The following is a 19,146-nucleotide window of genomic DNA, read 5'->3' as shown; positions in this document are numbered from 1 at the left end:
TTTCATTCATGGCAGGCGATGAGGACGGACGCCGCCGCGACGCCGCTCCTCCAGGGCTCGCCAGCTCGCCGTTGCTGGAAGGGAAGATGATAGGAGTCTTGTGGTGCTCCTCCGGCGGTAGGTGGGGCAGCTGCCCCACCCCGCCGCGTCTATTTATCGCGCGCGCGATTTTAGACCGTCTCGTCGCAGAAAGTGTTTTGACTTTTGAGCGCTCGTCTCCTCTTCGGCTGTTCAGTTCGTTGAGTCCCATCAAGCTGACGGCCCATATTTAGCATGTCGACCTTTTCTCTTCGACGACTCTCCTTTCTATTCCTCCGCTTTCTATTCTCATTTCCCAAGGTTACGGTTTCAGTTGTGCCCCCGCCCCCCCCCCCCCCCCAAAAAAAGGTTACAAATTTTAATTTTGTACACGTTTTCTCCCGATTTGCAAACTTTTTTATCAATCAGCCTATTGTTCAAATTGTGTAGAAGCTAATTAGTTGTCAAGATGACTGGTATTATCTCCTCTTCAAATTTAATGTCCTCTCTATTATATTTTAGATCAATATGTATTTACCATTTTTACATCAATCTGATACTTTATTAATTTTTTGACATCATTCGTAAAGTCGTGTAGTTGCTGGTTTATTTTGTAACATTTATACACTGTAACACTTATTTTCCAAATTCTGGAACATTCTGAAATGTTCCAAACATTTAGTAATGGCTAAGAACTTTCATAAACGTTTGGAACATTATAAATTGTTTGGAGCATTTTCAAAATCTGAAATGTTTGGAACTTTTCATGATGGTTTAGAATTCTGATTTTATAAATATTTGAAATAATCTAAAATGTTCTAAACATTCCGAATTATTCATAACATTCTAAAATGTTTGACCGAGGTATTCGGAAATTGGAACATTCTGAAATGTTCCACCTAATTTTGAATAATGGGAACTATTTGAAATGTTTGGAACATTCTGAAAAGTAGATTTTTTGAAAAATTTGGAACATTCTGAAATGTTCTCAATACTTTGTATCTTTTTTAGTTACTTGGAAACGTCAAGAAATGTTTTCAACAATTCAAAATGGCTCGGGGTATATTTCCGTTGGCTCCTCCTGCTTTTCAAACGAGCTAATGGGCCTCCAGTTCCGGCCCATGACATCGACCTTCCGTATGCGCCAACGTCCGCCCGCAGCGATTCTAGCGTTTATTCCCTTCTAGTTCATCTTCTCTTGTTGTTCCTAGTGTTCGCGCACGCATCCTTGACGTTTCACTTCAGTCTCCAATTTGCGATTCCAGTTTGTTCCCTTTTGTTTGATTTCGTAGTGTGCTAAAAGTTTTAGCATTTTACTAGATCTGATCCGGATCCAGATCTTTTTTGTGTGCGAATTGTATCTTAATTGAAATGTCCAGTTAGCTAGATACTAATCGCAATTTTTGTTCTCAAACAACCTAAATGGTTTGGGTCCCCAAACATATTTTTTGGGAACATTTCCTCAGAACAATTTCAATTATTTGTTCTCAAACATCTTGAATGGTTTTGGAACATTTTGGGTAAATAATTCTATGGAACAACTTGAAAAGTTTTCCAAACAAATTTAAAAGGCACAGAACATTTTAAAATGTTTTACTAACATTTAAAAAGTTTTTTTGGAAAAATTGTGTGTTAACATTTTTTGAACACTTTGATTATTCATCTCAACAGCATGAATGGTTTGGGATTGGAACTTTTTTTTGGGAACACCCCCTCGGAACAATTTGGATTTGTTCTCAAACATCCTAATGGTTTGGGAACATTTTTGGGTAAACAAGTCTACGAAACAATCCATGCAAATTTAAAAGGCACATAACATTTTAGATTTTTTTTACTAACATTTTAACAAGTTCTTGGAGAAAATTTTGAGTTTACATTTCTTCGGAACACTTTTTGATTTTTGTTCTCAAACAACCTGAATGGTTTGGGATTGGAACATTTCTCAGAACAATTTTTGATTTGTCCTCAAACAATCTGGATGGTTTGGGAACATTTTTGGGTAAAGAATTCTACAGAACAATTTGAAAAGTTTTCCTTGAAAATTTAAAAGGCACAGAACATTCTAAAATGATTACTAACATTCTAAAAAGTGCAAAACATTTTTAGGGAACATTTCCTTAGAACAATTTTGTTTTTGTTCTCTAAACAACGTGAATGATTTCAAAACATTTTTTGGGTAAACAATTTCTTTGGAACAATTTCAAAAGTTTTCCAAACAAATTTGAAAAGGAACATAACATTTAGAATGTTTTACTAACATTTCAAAAAGTTCTTTGGGAAATTCTTTTGTTTCTCAAACAATTAAGATTGTTTAGATTTTCTGGGAATTTTGTTTAATTCTAGATTTCCAACTAAATTGAAAAGTTCCAAACATTTGAAAATACTTTTGGAAAGTTCAAAATATCTTTTGGGCTTCTAATTAACTTTAGTGCCTCGTTCGTTCACTCAAAATTGCTTAATGGGCCTCCTCGTCCGTTCCTTTCTTCCTCTATTTGGTTAATGGGCTGCCACGTAGCACGCGCCCGCTGGCGCGCCCGCCCGCCCGCCCGTCCGATGGCTTCTGCGATGGAATCTAATGAAATTGCTTAATGCGATGTATAGACGCCCCCCCCCACCCTGCCACGTCGGGAGCTCCGCCTCTGCCAGCATGCCCACTTTTATCTTCTCTCTTGCTGGCTTACGGCCTAACAAAGGTTTCACCAGCTGCCAGTGATATCGCTGGCTCACGTGGAAGCAATTAAAAAGAAGAAAACTCGGAAACATTAAACACGACATACGGCAGCAGAGATAGAAAGCTTTTCGGAAGATTTGCGCGATTGGTGAGAAGCTTTTTCATGCTCTCTCTCTCTCTCTCTCTCTCTCTCTCTCTCTCCCCCCCCCCCCCCCCCCACACGTTAGAGAAAATCTGACGCGAGCAGACGATTTCGACCGCCGTTTGAGGAGCCCTTGGAGGAGCTCGCTGCAGCATTGACCACCAACCACATCCACGTGCTGTCAGATGCTTGAATTTGAACCGGTACATGACTATCGAGGCAGGCAGATTGAGCTCGACATCACTACAACTTCAACACGATTTGCATTTTATTTGTATTCGACTATAAGTAAAACAATAGTGGTCTTTAATCGATTAACCAGTCGAATTACATACAGAATAATCAACTCACCCGCCAACACCAAGTGCATTATTTACCTGCACTTGTCCAGGGGAAATTTTTTTTTACCCCACCCCTCTGCATCTCTCCCACTTTTGGGAGTTGCATTCAGGTCACTCGACGCTAGCCAAATCAACCACCAAACTCTAGATAAGAATCATCAAATTGACATCATCCAGGCCGGCTTTCTCCCAAAACTAGCAATTTCCCCCGGGTGTTTCATACCTGCAGTAGACGAACTGAAGGTGTGGATAGGATCATTGCAACCATGTAGTGAAGGATGCCAACAAAAACAGGAAAGAAACCATGTTCCTCCACGGGGCAACCGGCGAAGCTTCTGAATACACAAATCTATGAGATTGCTCTCTGCAGAGAGGAAAAATAGACACCAAGTGTTACGTAAGAACAGGTAGGAATAAGTAAAACCTGTGCTTGAGGTGCAAACTTTATACAATGCAGTCACAGGATGCTCACTTTTGTAGGCTTGAGAGTGCACCACAGAAAATTGCGTTATCAGGAAGAGTGCTACTGTTGTCCTCTGGGTTAACCACATTGATGTACACTTCTTGCCCCAAGTACCAAGTGTCAAGATTCTGCACACGCAAATTCCATATGCCTGCATTGTCCAGAAACACAAGAACAGCTGTCCAAGCCCCTGGGAATACCTGCAATCAAGTAGGCACAGTCCCAATCAAAGGCATGCCAAGCTAAAGGCTGTAGAACACTGCAACGATGCCTCGCAAAGGAAATTCACAGAACTATTTATAGATTACAGAGATTTATTATACCTGAAGCCTAGATTCATCCTAATTCCTAAGCACAAAAAATATGTCAGGATAAAGCAATCACATGTGGCTGCCTAAAACCAATCTTATGGTTTACCATCAGAATTTACACCATGTCACTTTCTGTAAACTTAGGGGTCCCCATGTCACAGAAGCTGCTTAAACAAAGGAACTAATTATCTAAATTCCTATATATATCTAAATATGATGTCAATGAATTTACTCAAACCACTACAGGATGTCTTCAGACAATACCATGCAGATAATTGAGCTGCTACCTGCCACTCGCACTAATACTAAAACTACAGCTAATAATTGACTTGTTGTTAGTTGTGTTGTATGCGATTAATATTAAAGTAGGTTTATTTCAATACTACAATACTGTGATGGTTAACTTGGAAATCCATAAAGAACAGTTTCATCACCTGGATTGTAGAGCGTGCAACACCATCCCATTTGTTATAGATGCCACGACTGTTTTCTGTCCATAATCCATAGTCCATCCTGAGAACAAACAACCGTAAGGAATCAAAGCAGATCTGGATAAAAAAGAGGGGAGTATCACTTCTGCATTACCCAACAACAAAGAATGCATAGCCATCCAAGTGGTAACTCTGCACAGATGTGGCATTGTTTTGGAATATAATCTCCATGAAGCCCTTATAGGTTCCATTTATAATAGATGTATCAACTTTTGGTAGTCGGTTCATTGGATGGTTAGGAAAATCCAATTTGTAGACTCCTGGCACATTGAATAGTTGAGCAAGTACCAAAGGAGTCGATGGAGCAATGTAAGAAATCTCATTCAGAGTAGAACACAGCTTCCCATCGATGAGCTCAGGTAATCTACTCTGTAATAGATACACATCTGTCACTGTAATGTCACCATAATGGAATGAACCTTGCGGATTGGGCCGAGCACCACCAGCTGTAACATTCCATCTGAAACAGCACAAAAGTTGGAGGATATATTGTGTGAGCAAACCCATTTACGAACTCATGAATAGGATAGTGCAAAATCTACTGAAGTACCTGATGGATCTTGCTTGATTTATAGAGAATGATGTGTCGTACTGATCATTCGGGGGATCTGGAAGAGGGCCGGAGGCAGGACCCTGGGAGTTGGAATAATGTAGAATAGCAACGCCAGTCAATTTATCAACAACGGCAGCACCAACAAAGCGGGCGCTTGCGACCACATAGTAATCAGTGCTGGCATTCTGATCCATGGTGACCAAGAAGGAGTATGACTGGCCAACATGGATGTCCAAATTGGTGTAGTTCTGCTGTGAGGTGTAGGAGCCTTCGGTCTCCACAAGGAGCAGGTTATGTTTCTGGATCCTGAAGTTGAGGCTTGTGGAAACGCCAACATTGTGTACCCGGAACCTGTAAGTTTTCCCTGAAATGACAATCGAGATGATACTATTGATTCCATCCACTCTCCATCTAGTGCAGCAAATAGAAATTAAAATGCCAATGCCAATGCCAACCTGGCTCGACATTGATCCGCTCATAGACGATCCCCGGCGGAACCAGAGACGTGTTGTACTGGTAGGGTCCCAATCCGTTTATGAGCACGCCATCTGGGGCGCCCAGCAAGGTGCCACCGTCGAGCGCTCTCCTGAGCTCCTTGTGGCCGCGGTTATACCAGTCACCGATAAAGAGCGTGATGTCCCCGTCGGGGAACCCGAAGGGGATGGGTATGACGTCGCGGTTGTTGATGGTGATGCCGCCGTAACCCCCGGCGGCGCGGTGCAGCGGCGTGGAGGGGAAGTAGAAGAAGCTGCCGACCTGGTCCTTGACCTGGAACGCGTAGGTCCAGTTCCACCCCGCGGGGATGGCGCAGTTGGTGCCGAGCACGCCGTCCTGCCACGCGGTCTTGCGCTGCTGCACGCCGTTCCAGGTGAGCAGCAGCGGCTCGTCCAGCGCGTTGCGGACGTTCACCACCACGTTCCAGTTGGTCGTCACGTTCAGCGGCGGGCCCGGGAACTGCCCGTTGATGCCAATCACCTGGTGCGCCATCGCCGGCGTCAGTGTCGATGGCCACCGTTGGCTGTTGCTGCTATGCTATGGGAGAGGGCTAGGGGAGAGAGGGGAATGGACGGCACCTTCTGCTTGACGCCGAGCGGCTGCGCGGAGACGTACGACACCTCCCAGTCGTAGTAGGCGTAGGGGTCCCCCGCCCGCGCCGGCGCCGGCGCCGTCGACGCGGCCAGCAGGAGGAGCAGGAGAAGGAGCGGCGGCGGCATTGGCGGCCGGAACTCGCTCGGTCCCGGCGGCGCCGTCGATCTCGTTCCTCTGGATTCGAATTCGAATCGCTGGCGACGAGCCGGCAAGCCACAGCGGAGCTCGGCCTCGAATCCGGAGGCCGGTCGGCGGAACCAAATCAATCCCAAAGCGGAGCCCAACCCTGAGGCAAGCGAGCCTACGCTCCCACGCCGGTGATGCCGGGATCGAGGAGACGGCTGGCGCTGGCGGAGAGCGAGCAGCGAGGCGGAGGGGAGACTGGGAGAGTGGAGCGGAGACGGGAAGGAAAGCAGCGGCAGCGGCAGCGGCTGCCGGGGGATGCGGAGGAAAAGAAGCCGCGGCTTCTCCGCTCCACTCTGGAAAGAACCGGCGGCTTGTCCTTTCGCTTTGAGCTCAGCCAGCCCAACGGTCGGTCTGGGCGACAACGGATCGGGCCAACTTTGCTAGAGGCCAGCGCCAGCCTGCAGCCCACCGTTTTTGTTGTTTTTCTTTTTCGTTTTTTTGAACCAGACAGACACCGTCTTACTCTTGTGTAGTAGTATGTACCTGGAAGTTTTTTTTTAGAGAGTTTTTACGTACCTGGATGGAAGGGCTCCCTCTCTAGTCCTTAAAATACTCTGGTAGAGTTTTTACTACCACCCTGCAGCCGCCCGCCGCAAAGACTCTGTTCGCTGTGCTGTGGTTGGTGCTATTTTATTGTGAGAGAAAAGTATTGTTGACTGACTGGTGGTTGCTGGCTGATGTTGGTTTGGTGTGAGAAAAAAATAATATTAGTTGGATGTAGTGAACAGAGTGAAACTTTGCAATTGCAAACACCACGGCTGCAGCATTCCAGCGAGCCGCTTGTGTGGCTAGCAAGCAGACAGAGACAGTGGCCGCCCCCATCGGAGGCGCAGCAGCCCTGATGTCTCCACACTTCCACAGATATGTCTCTGCTTAGATGGACCTGCGAGAGCGCATGGTTAGGGATCTTTTGGGGTGCTCGTTTTGAGCGGGTGGTGATTGGTGCCTTGGTGGGTTGATAGATGAGGCTTGGCGCTCTGCCTTTCCGCGGGGACGGAGAACGGCGGCGGCGGCGTGCGGTGCTGAACGGGGTGAGAGGAGAACCCGATACCTAAATATTAGAGGCATTTTGTAAATTAGGGGTTAAATGAAAATATGTGGAGTCTTTTGTAAATATTCGGTTCGGGACCCATAATCACGATCCCAAATTAGAGACCTTTTACATTATAGGATGTATTTTGTAAAATTTTGGATTGCGATCAATAGTCTAGATTCAACTCAGGATGTTATTAGTAAATACTACTATCTTCGTCAGAATCTTCGTGGAAGTTCGCCGGAGCAGCGCCACCTGACGCCGGAGGAGTTTGAGAGAGAGTCGGAGGCGAGGTGGTCGGAAGCGACCTGGAGTTCGACAAGGAGTGCGGGAGCGCGGCAGGTCGGGCGCCGGCGACACTCTGTAGGAGCACGGTCAGGTCGCCCCCAGCAGCGACGATGGCCAGTTCGACGCCGACGCCGCACTCGTGCAGTGCGGCCACAGTCGGAGTCGGACGGCGGCGTGTGGCAGTACGAGCACGGGCAGGCTGCCTCAGCAACGGCGGCGGCCAGTTCTCGGCTTCGCGACGCGAGCCGACGGGCCCGGGCCGGGGTAGCAGCACGAGCTGACGCCAACGTGGAGGGCAACGAGGCGTACCGGCGGGCGCGGGATGCCTCCGGCCCGGATGCGCACAAAACACGTTCGCTGCATCTAGCCAATAATATTTTTTTCTCATACTTAATCAGTATTAGCCAGCAGCCACCAGTCAACCAAACAGTAGTGATTTTCTCTCACAACACATCAGCACTAACCACGACACAGGACAACGAACAGACTGAAAATACGCTAGAGTCCGCGCCCTCGCATATGATCCTGCGCGTCTCACAGTTTTTTTTTTTTGAGGGGTCTGCGCGTCTCCCAGATTCCCGCGCCGGTTCGCGCACGCCGCACGCCACAGCCCACGCCTACATCGCTGCGCAACTGGGCCCGCTCGGTGTTTTTGGCATGCGTACTGTTCGGTCAACGGTGTCCGCATCACTGACTGCGGCAAGCAAGTGCGTAGCATCTCCCCCCCCCCCCCCGACCTAGGCTGGGCATTCGGTTAGTGTGGTTAAATCGATTCGGTTAATTCGGTTTTGAAATATTTCGGTTATGACAAATTTTTAACCAAAATTGTAGCTAGAAATTTTTTAACCGCGTAAATTCGGTTGCGGTTAAATCGGTTCGGTTTTGCGGTTAACCGTAATGTATACAATACATAAATAACAAACAAATTAGAATGAAATTATGACATCAACTACAAGCTATTGGCCACTAAAATAAGCTTAGAAAGCTAGAAAAACAATTAATGTAGCCTCACTTAGATATCTTAATTATGAAAACAAGAATTCTTGATATCTCACATGATTATACATATATTTAAGACATAAGATAAATACATATTACACTCAACTTGCTAAATCGGTTAATTCGGTTAAATCGGTTAGTGGCACATCAAAACCGAAATAATATGCGGTTAAAGAATATCTCAAAAAATTTAACCGCAAAATTAACCGTTAACCGAATTAACCGACTTTTGCGATTAAAGCGGTTCGGTTCGGTTCGGTTAATCGGTTTCGGTTATATTTTGCCCACCCCTACCCCGACCCCCCGGTCCCATCTCCGATTTTGCCAGGTGATGTACGTTTTGACGGGCCGTGTTTAAGTTTTCGAAATAGCATCTTTCTATATTTGAAGTGTTAAACGTAGACTAATTATAAAATAAATTATAGAAATCGTCTGTAAATCGCGAGACGAATCTAATGAGCATAATTAATATGTCATTAGAGATTGTTTACTGTAGCATTACTGTAGCAATTTACCGTCTAATTACGGTCTGATTAGTTTATTAGATTCGTCTCGTGATTTACATGCAAACTGTGCAATGTGTTTTTTATTTCATCTAGATTTATGTCTTCGTACAAGTGTCGGAATTTTTTTTTGAAATTTTGATTTTTAGAACTAAACACGGCGCAGATCTCCGTCGTGCTGCAATCTAATTTGGAGTTTGGGGTCAGGAACACCCGCTCACTGACATCCACACATATGATGCAAACAACTTGATAAAGCAACCGACGTAAGCTAACCGTCACGTTCTTCAGTTCTTTTTGAAAAGCTAGTACGCCATTCTTTTTTTCTCGGAATTAAATGGGGGAAACCACCCCTAATTCCAGCCGGCTATCGTATCGTAGTCGGCTAGACCGAAACGTTGCTAACTGCTACGGAGAACTGCTATGGATCGGAAAGCAATTCGAACGGGGTTGGAGGTGAATTTGAATCGGATTCGGGGGGAAACCGTCTCTATAAACTCTAGGCTTGTCAGGCCAACCGGCAACTGCACCAGATCTCGGTGCAAGCTTATCTCCCTCGTCAGCTAGACTGCTAGAGTGCTAGCTAACAGCGCTGGGCTGTCGCGAGCTACACGACGATGGCGGCGGAGGAGCTCGTGCTGCTCGCGCGAGACGACAAGACGGTGTCCCTGGTCGTGATCCCGGCGATCACAACGCCGTCGCCCATCACCGCATCCGAGGCGGAGGCTGAGGCGGTGACTTTCCGGCTCACTGTCGAGCGGAGCTACCGCTGCGGCGGCGGCGGCGCCGGCGCCGGCGCCGATGAGGTGGACACGATGGAGGACGCCGCATGCCGCGTCCCCCTCGCCGACCTCCGCGACGCGGCGGCGGTCGACCGCGCGTTCGAGGAGCTGCTGGCCGGGCTCGACCACCCGACGCTGCGCCCGGAGGTCGCGCCGGAGGCCAGGGAGGCCGCCGCGCGCGTCCGGGAGAGGTGCGCGGAGGAGGGGGGCCAGCTCGGCGGCGTTGAGTTCCGCCTCCGCATCCTGTTCGTTGACTCATTCGACGAGGAGGACGAGGAGGAGCCCGAGCTGGAGCCGGGCAGCGAGGAGACCGGCAGCGACCTGGAGTTCGACGAGGAGTCCTGGAACCGCAGCAAGTCGGACGGCGGCGACTGGCAGCACGGGCACGACCTCGGCGACGACGACGGAGACGACGGCTGTGGCCAGTTCTCGGCGCGGCCGTTTGACGGCGCCCTCGCGCGGGCGGGCGGGCCGAGCGACGGCACGCTGCTGCTGTCGGGCTTCGAGGCGCGCGCCGACGGGCCCGAGCCGGGGGACCAGCACGAGCTCACGCCCCGGGACGTGCAGCGCCTCGTCCGCCTCGCGTTCAGCGGCGGGGAAGTGGAGGGCGACGAGGGGTACCAGCGGGCGGTGGACGGTGGCACGCCCGTGTCCAGTGTCGCGCGCGCCGTGATGCTGGACCAGGGGCTGCGGTCCGGGACGCCGCCGCAGCAGCGGCCAGCGTCGACACGGGGGTTGCCGCCGCAGATGCGCGCACAGGACGGTAGCCGGTAGGGACGAGCGCCTGGCGATAGCAGCAGTGGGGCTGCTTTTAATTCTGGCTTGATGTGTTTGTAGCATACTAGCATCTGATGTTTGAGCTGTTTTCTTTTTTTTTATACCAGATTTCATGTTCCCCTTGATTTTCAGTACAAGCCAGGTTCAGGTTTAATAATAATGCTTATCAGAAGCATGCATTGCGCTTGTCGGAAGAAAACACCTTCAGTTCTTACTCAGCTGCTCTTAGTTGGTCATTACATTGAAGATGAGAATGAGATAGCAGAAGTTAGTCTAGGGTAAAGCAAAACAACATTGTATCCCTTTTACATCAGCTATCAGTTGAAAACTAGTCATATTTCATTCATATGCTATGCATAACAAGAAGAAACAAGTTCGAGCCCAAATGGGCAAATATACAAATCATGCTGAGAAAAGAACATCTCCAGTATTTATGGGGGAAAACTTTGGAACCAGGAAACTAGCAGTTTGAATACTGTAATCTAATAATACAAAAACAACAAATCCATTTCACACCAGCTTCCGTGAAAAAAATTCCCGCATCCAAAGGCCTGTAGCAGCTCATCAACTGATCAAGATTTTGGTAGACACACCGATCAATTAACACTGTCCTCACTTGGTATGAGCCTCCATAGCTTCAAAGAATAGAGGGACCATCTCCTTGTTCGGCGTTTTGACTGCACACTTTACACCAGGAACACCCACCACTGCTGTAATCTCTATAAGGAAGGGGATTCCACGGGGCATCTTGGCCGATAGATACAGAACATCCATGTTTGCATTTTTCCTTTTGGCTATAAAGAACACATTTGCTGCTGCAAGGCGTTCGACAGTTGCATCTACGCTGCTGATGACCGAGCCAGGGAATTCTTTTGTAAACTCGTGGTCATCAGGTAAAGATTTCCAGGCCTACAGCCAGCAAAAAAATCATTTCAAACGTCATTTGAAAGAATCAAAACATGGATGACTTGAACCAACTGTTGACTGACTTAAATCAATTACCACTGCAAGCAATGCCCAAACAAGAAAAAAAAAAGGAAAAAGGAAAACCACACAAAGTTTTAGTTTTTTACCTCGAGAAAACTGTCTCGCTCCATCTTTCCATCTTCAACGAAGAAAACATGCAGCGGAATTTTGTCATTGAAGTACCACACTGGCTGCTGGTTATTTTTCACAGCCACCTGCAGTAGCGAGTTTGGTGCACCAGGGGAGATATTCTGGAACGGCACCATTTGAAGAAGTGTCCTTGCTGATGCTCCTGGTTGTAGTGGAGGAACCTTAATCACAGAAAGACATCAAGTTCAGTCCATGAAACAAAAACTAAAAGGTTACTGGTGTAACTTATTGAATATAAACACTGTGGCACCTTAAGTGCTTCGCCAGCAGCAAGACCAAATGTGTTCTTGTTAAACTGAATCATAAATCCATCTAGGACACCCTGGGTTCCATTCTCGAAGGATATATCATAATATATCTGGCCATCACGTCGTGTTGGTTGTGCACTAATCTGCAGCCCTTGGCCAGTAGTCGAAGGCAACAAAACAGGTAGCGGAGGGCTGCAAAAAGAAATGACATATCAGTACGGTTAGATACTTTACAAGACACAAAATGGATAGGTGGCAGAGTAGAAATCACATAAAAAAACTATAAAAATTTTACTTACCCAGAAGGAGCTGCAGGTTCATCGACAGGGACAATAGCATTATCCATGCCCATAAGATCACCTAAAAGGTCTGGCATTGCAGCAGGAGCAGGCGGGGATCCAGCTGCGGGCTGTTTCACAGGTACATTAGAAGAAGTGCCGACACTTGAGGACGGTGATGCCCCATCAACTCCCTGTGATGGTGACTCTGAATACCCTGTTTCAGCTGTATCTGGAAATTCCTCATCATCCGGCCTAGGTGCTGCCTTAACATGGCTGACAAATGATTCTGGAGGCTTGTGATAAACTGACGAAAGGGTAGAAATGTTTGCTAGCAGCTCATCAAGAAGTGATGAGTCAAGCTGGTTGGAGTCATCACTAATCACAGGTTTCTCCGCCAAAACAACATCTTTTGCAGCCTGCAGAAAGCCAAACATAGCTCAGCAGCTGGGTGGATATCTCATAAATATTGGATCAAAAATTGCAAACATGAAATACCTCAGGATCCGTAGAAAGAAGTCGCCAGTATATGTAAGCTCGATCCCTCAAATCAGGATTGTCTGTTTCAACTGTTGCATTATTGAGAACAGCCTACAGGCAATATTTATCCAATTTAGCAGTGAACTGTGGTAGGCATTGAATGTGATTTTTCATCACAACATTGAAGATGATCCAAAACATTTAGAAGCAAGGCATTATAGGAAAAGGAAAATACTTGCAACAACAATCAACATTATTATCAGTGCTCTCAAACACACCACCATGTCATCCATGATAGGTTAAGGGCCCATGATAGCAAATAAGTAAATATTCAGGCACACCTTAAACCAAGTGGAAATATTGCACACATAAGTAAAAAAACAAAGTAGCATCTGAAAATCGCAACCTGTATCATCTGCTGTGGCCCCTCAGTTGGCTTCTTAAGAAACAACTTAACAGTAGCAGTTAGCAGCTGCAGTTGAACCAATGCTGGTTCTTCAGGGAATGTTTCCAAGAAGCTCTCAAGAAGTTCATCAGCATTGTCAATTCTTTCAGCATATTCTCCAATTATCCAAATCATTGATGCCTAGAGAATTTATGTCAGTGAGCAAAAATAAAATAAGTTTTCCTTACAAAAATACAATAAATCAATAAGATTTGTATTGACTAAGACCTTGGCCTCTGGTTCATCTAAAGTGTCCAGGCTTTCACAAAGTGTCGCAATGATAGACTCATACCTGTAAATATTCAGAAAGAGAAACATTATTATAACACACCATTTATTGTGCAGAACAAAAAGGGGACTTCTGATAGTTTGATTGTTCCAAAATGTATAACATAAATCAATGCAGAAGCGACTCACGTGTTAGGGTAGCGTCTGAAGATGTCTTTGATAACAATTATAGCTTCCTGAACAACATAGTTAACTTTTATCTTAATCAGCTCAAGCAAAACGCTGATGCACCTTTCAGCAGCTCGCTCCAATTTAATTGCACATCTCCCAATAGCACGAACAGCTTTCCGCACAAAGTCAACATCAACCTCTGTGGCATACTCCTTGAACTCCAAGAGCACCTACAAGAAGCTCTGTAAGCGCTTGAACGTAGACTTAATGAATAGAAATCACTTAGTACCAAGATAACTCTAACTTTGTAATAACATAAATATGATCAATAAATTTACCATTTAAACTTTAAAGTCTAGGTATTGAATAATTCCAGAATGCTTTCTATTGTATTCTCTTGTGTACAAGGACAGGAACATTAGACTAAAACTGAAGGTAAAATGATCTTTGGCTTCAATTAAACATGAGCAATAATCAAAAGCAGCATACAAGCAAATAAGATTTGATTCTGTACCTGATCTATGTTTCGATCTGAGGCAAGCTTTATCATGATCTCCAGCTTTTCCATCTTAACATATATAGGATCATTGTACTTGCAAAAGAACACCTATAGAAAAATACACTATTGGGTTAAGGAACACACTGTGACATGATCGAAGAATAACAGCTCAAAAAATGTCACCTTAATTTCATGAGCAAGTATTGTAGGCCTCTTTTGAACTATCAAATTAATGTTCCTCAAAGCCACATACTGAATTTCAGGCTCCGCTGACAGAAGAGTAACAAGAGGAGGCGCCATTTTCTTACAGAGATTCCTGACTACATCCGTGCTTGTAATGAGCTCCATTTGTAGAAGGATTATCTTAAAACACACAGAAAAAGAGCATTAACAAAACTACAAAATTTCCCATCTGGGACAGAACAGAAAAAAAATAGACTAATTTTTTTTTTAAAAAAGAACAAAATGAAAAAAGAGAAGGGAATGGTGCTTTGTTAGTAGCTACATGACATCAACAGTTTAATGATAGTCTAGCAGTAGTCTGGTTGACTTCAAAGGTCAAGAGAGAAAAAAAATAAATCCAGGGCAAGGTTCATTGGTTGCAATGGAACATCATGATATAAATTCAAGTTGAAAAAAGAAACAAGTCTACCAATTCAGCTACCATGTAATGAGGATTGGGAACTACCTCTATATGGACCTTGCTAGTCAGTCTCATATTAAGTTACAGTTACTGCACAAGCAATGTTTTACAGTCGTCCAGTCGAACCTAGTCGCCATGGCACCGATAAGGTGATTAGTCGAGATTAGTCGTCGATCAGGCCGATTAGTCGAGCCTAGTCGTCTGTATAGTCATCCTATCATACCAGGACCGATATGATATGTATACTATACATTACATTGTATATATCAAGCATGAACACCGCAATGATGCAGTGCTTTAGAGTAGGTTGAGAAGTCCTCGATTGATGCCTATTTGCTACTACTACTACTGGTGGATCACAAAGCATGGAACTTACTGACTTGGAGTACTTCTGTGTTTGTGGTTTTACTGGACCAGAAACTATGAATGAAGTGATTGCAGCTTGAGCAATTTTCATCTTGGCATGCTTGACCATTGTCCCAGAACTTGGTACCGGTACTCTTGGTGTTCCTTGTTCTCCTGGTTGTTCAGCAGCTTCACCCCTTTCACCCTCTGCAGCTTCAGCACCTTGCTCTTGTTCACCTTCATCTAATTGCACAAGCACAGTTCTTGATTTCTTCTTCAAGTAAGCATGCATGTCTTTCCTGACCATCTCTGGAGCTTCCGGACATTTCACTGCATCCCCATAACCCCCAGCAAGGTGCTGCTTGAACCTTTTAATTCCTGAAGGAACAACCTTCTTGCAAAATATGCATTGCTCCATCTCCTTCTTCAGAGAATACCTAAAACCTAATAGGCCTAATACCAGCCCAGTAGTCCAAACGCCCAGTGAACACGGCCCATTACAGAAAAATTGATCGTTTTTCAGCCTAGTCGGCCGACTAATCGCGACTAATCGGACGACTAGAATTCTAGTCGCCCAGACCTAGTCGTTACTCCTTATCGGTGTTACAGGAACGATAAGCCCGACTAATCACGACTAATCGCGATTAGTCGGACAACTGTAAAACATTGTGCACAAGAGATTGCCTAAACCTTACGATATTCCAGAAATCAGGATATAATGTACCTTGACAGCAGAAAGAACAACCGCACAATTTGCATGTTGGAGACGGGGTGTAACTCGCTCCACTATGTTTTCTGCTTCCCTGGCATCTGCTGCTTTGTATCTTGACAAAGAATCCAAAATGAAGACTTGGCCCCACCTGTGTATTTACCAACAGGTTAAGGGGGCTGCTTTAGTAAAATTACCAAGAAATTCGAAACACAATATAGCAAGAAGCGTCGCATACTCCGTGCATTCATTCAGAGCTGTCAGAAGCTTTGACAGTGTATGGCTGGTAATTTCAAAGATTGGCCGAACACTACTGTCTTGGATCTCTGCCAGAGCAGCAACAGCATTTGCAACAACCATAGGATTATTATCAGATATTAAATCCTTAAGGGCCTCTAAAAATCCTCTGTCCTCCACTAGCTCAGCGTTTATATCATAAAGCTTAGCAACACAAATAGCTGCAGTCTTCCGCACATAGGGATCGTCATCCTGTGGGAACAATTTACATGTATGGTCATTTAGATCATTAGATGGAAGTGGACTCAGTTTGATTCAACAAAGTTCTAGGAAATGAAGAAAGACCTTGAGGCATCTTTGAAGTGGATCACAAAGATACTCTGTAATTTTGTCCACACGAATACAACCCATTGTCCTAACAGCCAGAGCACGAATCAATGGATTTGGGTCTTGCGAGTCCTGCAGAAGTCATCCAGCAAATGATTAGATGATCTCTCTAGGTCCCATAGTTTGAATACAGCAATATTCTTTTCCAGCACAAATGTTAATTGCAAGTATGGTTATACTTTCAAACCTTAACAAATGTGTTCACAGCAAGTATGGCAAGATCAGGTTGACTCTTAGCATAGTTGATAAGATACAAATATACTAATTTCTTGAGCTCCAAATTCTCAGTCTGCATGCAGTTCACGACATCTGTGAACAACGATGAGACATCTTTTCCAACTGTCATAGCAGCAATCACTTTCTTAACAGCATCCTTTCTCTTGTCCTGCAAGCCACATTCCGAAGCTCAGACATCAGAAATTGTAGAAACTACAGTTTGCCTACTGAAAACCAAAGTAAAACAAGAAACATGGGTGGCATAAAACAGCACAAATTGTAGAATCCTAAATTTGTTTATGTTTGCAATAACAATTATAATTATAGTATAAACTCAGCAAAGGTACTTATTTTTCATTAACAGTGTACAAGGTCCAACTACCTCGGTACATAGCACATTTCAAATCCTCAACTAATCTCACAACACAAGCCTAAAGAGTACATAAATTGGTACCACGATAGAAATGTGACATTTGATATTCATCTTGAGCCAACTTATTTATGACACAGTGCAGACACAAGCGGTGTGACTGGTTCTCTATTGGATATCTTTTTCTTTCTTCCAGCTATAAACATCATTTACGCTATATGAAATGAGAAGATGTGTACATGGGTATAAAAAGAGTATGTCCGGACATGGTAGACAAAATTGAACCACTCTGAACCCACGCGCATACTTTGCAATTTCTACAATAATCCAATGCGATGGAGCAATGAGCAGTTTAACCTCCCATTAATTCATCCAAGCATAAATTGAACGATCGGATGATCCAAACAAGTTCCTACTGAGTGGTTACAGTCCAAGCTTCAGATGGATCAGAGATCAATCCATTCATATCATTCTAATCCAACCCCATTTCTGTCCGAACAGGTCCAACGCAGCTTGAGCAGCCCGCTTCAGCGCTGAATTCTGCAAATTCCAGCTCATTTCGTCCCCAACATAGCACCGAAATGTGCACTTTCCGGAGCAAAATCCCATCCCCCAGCACGACCAAACCCCACGAAGAAACCAACAGAAACCCGCAGATCTAGGAGTGGCCGCGACTGGAACCCCCAACGCCACGTCCAGATCTGGATCCAGGAGCAGAGGAACCAATCCACAGGCGTAGCAGGCCACGGAACGAGAGCGAGTCAGGGGTGGGCACCTTGTACTGGGAGTTGAGCTCCTCCTTGAGCTCGGGGATCTCCCCCTTCTTGGTGGTGGAGAAGTATTTCGAGTCGTGCCCGCTCATCTTGCCCGCCCCGGCGAGCCGAGCCTACGCTGCGTGACGACCGCTCGCCGCGGTGCTGGGGCGCGTGATCTCGCGCGCGGGGGCGGGTGGGTGCGGAGGGGGCGGGGGAGAGGCTGGAAAGGAGTTCGGGGGATTTTTGTCGATTCGAGAGATCGGGAGGGAGAAGGGGGGGCGACGACGACGACGGTGGAGATCTGATCGGCTGTTGCCGTGCCGCTAAAAATCAGTTTCGTCTTCTTTTCTTTCTTCCCTGATGACTTTCGTAATCTTCACGTGCCTGCTATGAATGAATTTCAAATCTAAAAAAAGCGATTGAATGAATTTCGAAAAGAATTTTCTATAATATCCCTACTCCTAGTTTCATATGTAGATATGACTTTCAAAGAGAAAATCACATTATTTAGGTTCGGGACCTTAAGCGCGAGACCTGTATTTGAAGGTTCCGGCTTCAATATCTTTCAAAGAAAAACCTGTATTTTATTTTTCGGTTCAAAAAATTCGAAAAGCAACAATTAGACATAAGTGTGATATTTTGCGTTCCTTATTTGAACTTTATTTTATCATGATTTCGTTAGTTTGGGCAGTGTCTATTATAACTGGTGGTCTCGTTCATCATTTTTCATGACGGTTTCCAAAACTTGATTAATTAAGACTAACAAAATTGAAAAGTTGCTAAGAATTAAGCGCTCGCTCTTAGTTTCAACAGTTGAGCCCGCCATTGTTCCCTGGTACACCGATAAAATGCTAAACGGCGAGAGGTCTAGAGCTGAAATCCGAAGCTAAAAGGAAAAAAATATTGGCGAAGTTGATGCAATTGGGCCGTCACAATTCTTGTTTCCCGTTGTTCTCAAAAAAAAAATTCTTGTTTCCCGTTAGTTCTTTTTTTTTTGGTCCCCGGTTCTCCCAAAACTGGGTCCTTTCTTTCCACTAAACAACACACACGCGCGCGATGGGCCGGCCCACATTGTCATCAGCGCTTTTTTCTTTTTTATATTTTTAAAAAATAAAAATTTCAAAAATATATGTCCGTTTTGAAATATTTTAAAAATACCCCCGGTCGCCCCCATAGGGCGACAGGTCTTAAGTGTAATTTTTTTCTTCAAATTCGTAACGAGTTCCCTGGAAAAAAAGGGTCTGTCGCCCGTTGGGGCGACAGGGGCCTGTCGCCCACCCCTGGGGCGACAGGGGCCTGTCGCCCGTTGGGGGGCGACAGGGTCCCCTCCCCTATATAAGCTCTGGCCGCCATATGCCGCCATTCCCTTTGT

At 45.3% G+C, this 19,146-nt stretch overlaps 3 protein-coding genes across 4 annotated transcripts; 1 reads left to right on the top strand and 2 right to left on the bottom strand.

The window, feature by feature from the left end:
• Positions 1-3,075: 3,075 nt before the first annotated feature.
• On the bottom strand, positions 3,076-6,525 carry LOC120652329 (monocopper oxidase-like protein SKU5). Of its 2 annotated transcripts, XM_039930114.1 has the most exons (7): positions 6,064-6,515; positions 5,446-5,965; positions 4,988-5,354; positions 4,532-4,897; positions 4,381-4,459; positions 3,645-3,835; positions 3,076-3,536 (listed from the first exon to the last, which is right to left on the bottom strand). In XM_039930114.1, the coding sequence occupies exons 1-7, from the start codon at positions 6,202-6,204 to the stop codon at positions 3,428-3,430; spliced, it is 1,773 nt and encodes a 590-aa protein (XP_039786048.1). In that variant the 5' UTR covers positions 6,205-6,515; the 3' UTR covers positions 3,076-3,427. The 2 variants fall into 2 exon arrangements, with proteins under 2 accessions (XP_039786048.1, XP_039786049.1); XM_039930115.1 differs by lacking the exon at positions 3,076-3,536 and having other exon boundaries at positions 3,693-3,835; positions 4,726-4,897; positions 6,064-6,525.
• A 2,893-nt stretch (positions 6,526-9,418) lies between these two features.
• Positions 9,419-11,066, top strand: LOC120652331. Its single transcript, XM_039930117.1, has one exon. The coding sequence runs from the start codon at positions 9,706-9,708 to the stop codon at positions 10,642-10,644; it is 939 nt and encodes a 312-aa protein (XP_039786051.1). The 5' UTR covers positions 9,419-9,705; the 3' UTR covers positions 10,645-11,066.
• On the bottom strand, positions 10,909-18,119 carry LOC120652328 (beta-adaptin-like protein C). The gene is made up of 15 exons (XM_039930113.1): positions 17,795-18,119; positions 16,621-16,818; positions 16,392-16,505; positions 16,048-16,298; positions 15,825-15,960; positions 14,296-14,475; positions 14,128-14,220; positions 13,632-13,843; positions 13,443-13,506; positions 13,176-13,355; positions 12,788-12,880; positions 12,311-12,708; positions 12,014-12,203; positions 11,721-11,924; positions 10,909-11,556 (listed from the first exon to the last, which is right to left on the bottom strand). Exons 1-15 carry the CDS (start codon positions 17,879-17,881, stop codon positions 11,260-11,262), a joined length of 2,697 nt encoding a protein of 898 aa, XP_039786047.1. The 5' UTR covers positions 17,882-18,119; the 3' UTR covers positions 10,909-11,259.
• Positions 18,120-19,146: the final 1,027 nt, after the last annotated feature.

Source organism: Panicum virgatum, chromosome 9K (genome assembly GCF_016808335.1).
Source record: "Panicum virgatum strain AP13 chromosome 9K, P.virgatum_v5, whole genome shotgun sequence".
NCBI lineage: Eukaryota > Viridiplantae > Streptophyta > Magnoliopsida > Poales > Poaceae > Panicum > Panicum virgatum.
This window is presented reverse-complemented; position numbering and strand designations above follow the sequence as displayed.